Source organism: Pan paniscus, chromosome 23, assembly GCF_029289425.2.
Source record: "Pan paniscus chromosome 23, NHGRI_mPanPan1-v2.0_pri, whole genome shotgun sequence".
NCBI lineage: Eukaryota > Metazoa > Chordata > Mammalia > Primates > Hominidae > Pan > Pan paniscus.
Window position 1 is genome coordinate 33,958,182 of NC_085927.1, and position 6,843 is coordinate 33,965,024.

General features: G+C 59.5%; 1 protein-coding gene across 8 annotated transcripts in view; it reads left to right on the plus strand.

Moving 5' to 3' along the window:
• Positions 1–5,466, plus strand: part of CABIN1 (calcineurin binding protein 1) — a 168,353-nt gene extending 162,887 nt beyond the window's left edge. For 5 of the 8 annotated variants that reach the window (XM_003811073.5, XM_055105564.2, XM_034948965.3 and 2 more), the window contains 3 exons: positions 2,948–3,112; positions 4,342–4,655; positions 4,891–5,466. In XM_003811073.5, the coding sequence (XP_003811121.4) occupies positions 2,948–3,112; positions 4,342–4,655; positions 4,891–5,034 (623 nt within the window). In that variant the 3' untranslated portion in view covers positions 5,035–5,466. The remainder of the gene's footprint in view (positions 1–2,947; positions 3,113–4,341; positions 4,656–4,890) is intronic. The other 3 variants (XM_055105565.2, XM_055105566.2, XM_034948963.3) reach the window with 1 other exon arrangement.
• The last annotated feature ends 1,377 nt before the right edge of the window (positions 5,467–6,843 follow it).

Sequence of the window (6,843 nt, forward strand, 5' to 3'; positions counted from 1 at the left end):
CCTGGAGGCTCACCTGTCTTCCCAGTTGAATTTCCTACCCATCTGAAAAACGAGACAGCCACTCTGCAGAAGTGCCCAGCAGAAGGCAGGCCTAAGAGCCCCCACAGACTGTGTGCCTGAGTGGAGGTTGAGTTGAGAAGTCTTCCTCAGCTCTTTCCCACGGTGGCTCAAGCAGCAAGCAGGTGCTGATGTTTTCACCTGATGCCATCCATACTGCTTTGAGGATTGTGAACATGTAGGCATCCTCTAGCCCAGTCAGCCTCGGTTGCACTGGTCGTGGCCCTGTGAGACAAAGAATTACTTCCCTTTGGGTCAGAACCTGTGGCCATTTGTTCCCAGAGGAGCCTGTGAAGGCTTCAGGACAAAGAGCCGTAAAAGAAGTGTAGTGCTGGCCAGGCGCGGTGGCTCATGCCTGTAATCCCAGCACAGTGGGAGGCCGAGGTGGGTGGATCACGAGGTCAAGAGATGGAGACCATCCTGGCCAACATGGTGAAACCCCATCTCTACTAAAAATACAAAAATTAGCTGGGTGTGGTGGTGGGTACCTGTAATCCCACCTACTCGGGAGGCTGAAGCAGGAGAATCGCTTGAACCCAGGAGGCAGAGGTTGCAATGAGCTGACATCACACCACTGCACTCCAGCCTGGGCGACAGAGCTAGACTCCATCTAAAAAAAACGAACTGCAGTGGTTCTACCAGCATGTGACCTTGGCCATCCCTTTTCTTCTTTCTGCCTCAGTTTCCTGCATAAAATGGATAAGATGAAGATAATAGCACTGCAGGATTTGGAATGCTGCTTGGTGTTAAGCAGAGACTTGGTATGGGTTTTTGGGTTTTTTTTTAATTTTTATTTTTTATTTTTAGTGGAGACAGGGTTTCCACATGTTGGCCAGGCTGGTCTTGAACTCCTGACCTCAGGTGATCCGCCTGCCTCAGCCTCCCAAAGTGCTGGGATTACAGGAATGAGCCACCAAGCCTGGCCTGTTTGTTTTCCTCACTCTGTTGCCCAGGCTGGAGTGCAGCAGTGCGATCACGGCTCACTGCAGCTTCAACCTCCCTGGGCTCAGGTGATCCTCCTACCTCAGCCTCCCAAGTAGCTGAGACTACAAGCATGGGCCACTACGCCTGGCTAATTTTTGTATTTTTTGTAGAGATGGGGTTTCACCATGTTGCCCAAGCTGGTCTTAAACTCCTGGGCTCAGGAGATCCACTCGCCTCAGCCTCCCAAAGTGCTGGGATTACAGGTGTGAACCACCATACCCCGCCTGAGGATGGTGACGTCAAGGTGTGGGGGTGATGGGAGCCCAGTGCTGTAATCAGTTGGTCAGTGTTGGTAGCTGACTTACTCCCACGAAGACCCAGCTCCTGTCCCTCTGCCTGGGGCTGTCTTGCCTTGTACCAGTCTCATGCTCTCGTCTTGTAGTTTTTGAGGATCAGGAATTTACAGTGGCTTTGTGGGGTAAAGTTGGCTCAGGGTCTCCCACGTGGTTGCAATCAAGCTATCATCAGTGCATCTGAGCTCCCTTGGGGTGTTGGCAGCCTCAGGTCCTCACTGGTTATTGGCCAGAGGCCTCAGCTCCTCCTGTGGGCCTTTCTATAAACAGCTGAGTGTCCCCGGATCGTGGTGACTGGTTCTCCCCAGAGCCATTGACCCCACCGAGAGAACACAGAGGAAGCCACGGTGTCTTTTATAACCTAATCTCAGCAGCAACTGAGATCTCTGTAGGCCACACACACCTCCCTGGGGTGTGGGAAGGCCTGGTGGATGCCAGGGCCAGGGGTAGCGGAGTAGGGGGCTAGAGACTGCCTGCTTTCCCTCTGCCTGCCTGTCCCACCATCAAGCAGGCCAAAGCTGTAATTCATGTCCTTCTCTCCTCTGTTAGATCTAAGAAAGAGGATCTGTTTCCTAGCATACCTTCTTCAGCCTGGAGAGTTGATCCTTTTCTATTCCCATTCCCAAAACCAAATTAAATGGCCTTTTGCCAGGATGGAACTGTTGAATGACACTGGGGGCAGGGGGCGAGGGGGTGGAGGCTTGAGACAAGGCCTCAGCCAGCCTGGGGCAGGAGCCTCAGGCAGAGCAGCTGGATGGGGATGGCCATGGCCGCTGAGGCCTCTGCCTAGTCCAGCAGTCGCCTGCTGGCCCCAGCTTTGTACCGGGAGCTGTCACTCCTGCTGACCAAGGAGGGGAGCTGGCTCCCCCTGCTGGAGAGGACGGAGGGCCTCCTGGCAGAGGAGCGGGATGGGGAGGCGGTGGGGTGGCTGGAAAGGCAGTGGTTGATGACCAGTGTGGTGGGAGAGTCCAGACCTGAGTGAGAAGGTGGGGAGCAGCAAGGGAAGTGAGGGCCTGGAGGCCTGGGAACCGGGGACCGATGCTGAGTAGTCACCTGGCCAGCAGCCACGGGCACAGCATTTGCCCCTCAGGCCCATCCCGGCCTTGGCCCAACTGAGCCCAATTCCTGGCCCCTGCCTCAGGCCAGGGAAGGTGTGGCTGGCTGGGCAGGAGCCATAGTGCCAGCGTCTACTTTGGTCTTAGTTGGGTTGTTTGGATTTTGGTCCTGACCTCGTTTCTGAATGCTGCTTATGTGAGCTGGAGGGAGAGTGGACACTGCCCCCCCATCCCCTCTCACTGCCTTGTGATGGGATCTTAGAGAGGCTGGGCCTCGAAGACTCAGGTGTGGCCCCACTGGGTCAGGTGTATAGCCCTCTCGGGAGGCGGAGGAGCCCTCTGGGGGTGGGGAGCCAGCCCCTACCAGTGTCCTCTTGGGTGGTGAGTGGATTCTTGGCAGCACCAACCTGGGCTGCCTCAGCCAGGACCCCAGCATTGGCCACACTCCCCTGCCCAGTGTCCCAGGGCACAGCCTGGGCCCATAGGACCTGACACAGATGCGTTGGAGCCTGCGGGGTGGATGAGTCCATTACCTGCAGTGAGCCCATGTCCCCACAGAGGGAGAAGAGCTGGCGAGAGTGGCAGAGGGCACCAGCTTCCCGCCTCAGGAGCCACGGCACAGTCCGCAGGTGAAGATGGCCCCCACAAGTTCCCCGGCAGAGCCACACTGCTGGCCGGCAGAGGCTGCCCTGGGCACAGGCGCTGAGCCCACCTGCAGCCAGGGTAAGGCGAGTTGGGAGCAGCCCAGCACCAGCCCCCAGGAGGCTGCCTCACAGCTGGCAGCCAGGGTGGGTTTCCCGGCCTGGCCTTGAAGGGCAGGGCCTGGGGGATGCCCCATGGAATGAGATGGGGAGGAAATGGGGGTAGTGCAGGCTGGACAGGGGAGCCAAGGGAGAGGCCCAGGCTGAAGAGTTTAACGCGTGGCCCATTGTGTCAGGGGCTGGGTAGAGACGGACCCCAGAGGCTTATTCCACCCCTGGCATCACGGAGGGGTACTAGCGAGGGCAGGCGGCCTGCTTGGGCCCACTGCAGAACCCAGGCTGAGCCCAGAGTGGGGAAAGAGGAGTAGGCATGGACAGGGCGGAGCATGGGCCTGGTGACAGACACTTGAGGGACATCAGCAGCAGGCAGAAGGGTGGACAGGTTGGGCTGGGCCAAGCAGGCGTCCCCGTCGACAGCCACGTCAGATTCTAGCCCTGGCCTCAGTCCGGCCTGTTCCCACCAGCTGCCCCAACCAGCCAGGCCCCTTGGGGACTCCTCCTGGCCTGGGCCTCCCACAGACCACTCGGGTTGGCAGGACCTGGCGCCAGCCCCTGGGGGCCAGGCATGGGCTCTGTGTAAACCCCATTCCTTTTAAAGCCATGGGGCTGCAGAGGAATGTGGAGACGAGCCAGGCCAGCCGGGTCCTCCCAGCTCGTGCAGCTCCCTAGAGGCTGCCAGGCCTGCAACTGGCCCAGCCTTCAGGCTCTGGGCAAACTCAGCCCCTTGCTCCCCCTGGAGGATGAGGCGAAAGTGGATGCCCTGGGGCCAGCTCAGTGACCATGCCTGGCTGAGCGACCAGCTCTGGGCTTCAGTGTCCTCCCTGGGGCATAGACACCAATAGGACATGCATCCTAGGATGGTTGTGGAAATACGACAGTTCATGCAAGCATGATGCCTGGAGGTCTTATAGAACCCAGCAAGGCTCAGGGAGTCTCAGGTCCTGGGCTTTGAGTTCATGGTGTTACTGGGTAAGGTTCACAGTCCCAGCACCCCACAGCTCAGAGCCAGAGTTGGGTCCCTGCAGGCCTGAGCCAAGTATTTGCCCAGGGTAGAAGCCTTGGAGCCTGCCAGCCAGCACAAACTACACAGCATAAAGGCCCAGGACCTGGGGGGAGTGGGTGGGGGCGAGATAAAGTGCTCACTGTGTGATGCAGCAGGCAGGAGGTGCTCTTGGTACCTTTGTCTTCCAGAGGGGAAACTGAGGCCTGAACCGAGAAGGGATGGGGAGGCTCAGGAGGCTGCGAGTGAGACTCAGCCCCTGAGCTCTCCCTCAACAGCTGCCAGCTCCAAGGCCCCCAGCAGTGGGAGTGCCCAGCCACCAGAGGGTCACCCAGGCAAGCCTGAGCCCAGCCGGGCTAAGTCCCGCCCCCTGCCCAACATGCCAAAGCTGGTCATCCCCTCCGCCGCCACCAAGTTCCCCCCTGAGATCACCGTCACGCCACCCACCCCAACCCTGCTCTCCCCCAAAGGCAGCATCTCGGAGGAGACCAAGCAGAAGCTGAAGGTGACCTCAGGGGCTGGGCTGGAGCCATGTGTGGGTGGGAGGCATAGGTTACAAAGGGGGCCTAGGGTGGGGGTGGGGGTGGCAGGAGGGCCTGGGGTGTGGGTGAGGATGGCATAGGGGCCTGGGGCAGGGGTGAGGGTGGGAGGGGGGCCTGGGGCAGGGGTGAAGGTGGCAGAGGGGCTTGGGGCAGAGCCCAGCCATCCTTGACCAGTGCCCCGCCCGGCCCTCTCCGCAGTCAGCCATCCTTTCTGCCCAGTCTGCTGCCAACGTGAGGAAGGAGAGCCTATGCCAGCCAGCCCTGGAGGTCCTGGAGACATCCAGCCAGGAGTCCTCGCTGGAGAGCGAGACAGACGAGGACGACGACTACATGGACATTTGAGGGGCCACTGCAGCCCCACCGCCACGCCCCAGGGGACCAGCCAGGCCTGGAATGCCCCTTGGGCAGGACCCTGGGCAGGACCAGAGGCCCACATGGATGCCACTCCCCACACAGCCCCCAGGCCTGCCCAGCCCACCTCCTCATGGCATCCTCCCTGTACCCAGGTCAGGCTGTCCACACCGCATGGGAGCCCAGAGGAGGAGGGGCCCGCCTTAGCCATGTGAAGGTGGATTGGTCGCCATCTGCACGCCAGGCGGCATCCTTTTCTATGAAGTGTTGACTTTGTAAATCTGCCCACACCCAGCTGGCCATATCCACCCCTCGACGCCGGGATGAGCCGGCTCTGCCTGTGTCACAGTGGAGGGGTCCTTTAGGGCCAGGCTCACCCCTCACCTATTTTTTGGTTGCTTTTCTAATAAAGATGGAACAGTTGTCTTTGCCTCTTTGCTCACCTCTAGGGGGCAATCTGGCAGAGTCTCGGGCGGAGAGTTGCTGTCCCCAGGGATTCTGGGCCTTTACTGCCATAGTCCATAGGGCAGGGCCTAGCCCCCCTCCTTCTCCAGCATCTCAGGGACCAGCCAGGCAACCAAAGCAGCGGCTGGGGGTGCCCAGTGGGATAAGGAGAGAGCCGACTCGGGGCTGGGCCAGGCAGACGCCTCTAGTGCAGCTGGAGCCAGGCTTCAAAGGGGAGTTAGGTGCATCCCCAGAACGCACCTGGGTGCCAGTGGGTGGGAGGCTGTACGGTGGGAGGGCAGGCAGGGCTGGGGCAGCTGAGAGGCTGGGAGGAGGGGGCTGTCAGGGAGGGAAAGGGGGGATGGGGCCGGCAGGGAGGGTACTTAACTCCCATCACAGTCGCCCTAATGGGGCCAGTCACAGAATAGCTGGGCTCAGTGCAAGACATAAATATGAAGCTCCTTGATCAAAAAGGATTAAGGATTTTTTTTTTTTTTTTTTGATATGGAGTCTCACTCTGTCTCCCAGGCTGGAATGCAGTGGCACGATCTGCAGTGGCATGATCTCAGCTCACTGCAACCTCCACCTTCTGGATTCAAGCGATTCTCTTGCCTCAGCCTCCCGAGTAGCTGAGATCACAGGCACACACCAACACGCCCGGCTAATTTTTGTATTTTTAGTATAGACGGAGTTTCACCATGTTGGCCAGGCTGGTTTCAAACTCCTGACCTCAAGTGATCCACCCACGTTGGCCTCCCAAAGTGCTGGGATTACAGGCCTGAGCCACCACCATGTCTGACCAAAAATGATTAAGGATTTTAAGGCAGGCCCTACAGAGCATTAAGCCCCTAAAGCTGGCACCCTTCACAACTCTCTTCCCCTCCCAGCACCGCAGGGGCCCTCCTGGCCCTGGGACCTCCCATGGAGCAGGCTCTCTGTCCAGGATGGAGATGGGGACCCTCCTCACTGCCCTGTGCCCCTCATGGGCTGGACATGCCCACCACCCAGGTGGAAAGGCGTAAAGGGCTGGGCACCGCCCTTTTGGAACCAGAGGCTTGGTGGCCCCAGATGGGTCTGGCTGAACCCGCCTTTCGGGGGGCTGAGATAAGCCAGCCCCAGTTACTCAGCTGACGCCCCCTCCCTGCAGGGCCTGGGGTATGGAGCTTCCCAGACTGCACACCTAGCCCCTACCGCACTTCCATTGTCTCCAGACACGCGCAGCAACGGTGCCCAGGCCAAAAACAGGAAGCAGCAGCTCTCCCTCCTCCAGTTCCCGGGAACTGTCTCAGCCGATCCCCCAGCACCCCTCCCTGGAGCCTCACCTACAGGAGGACGGACACCTCAGACCCTCCCCTG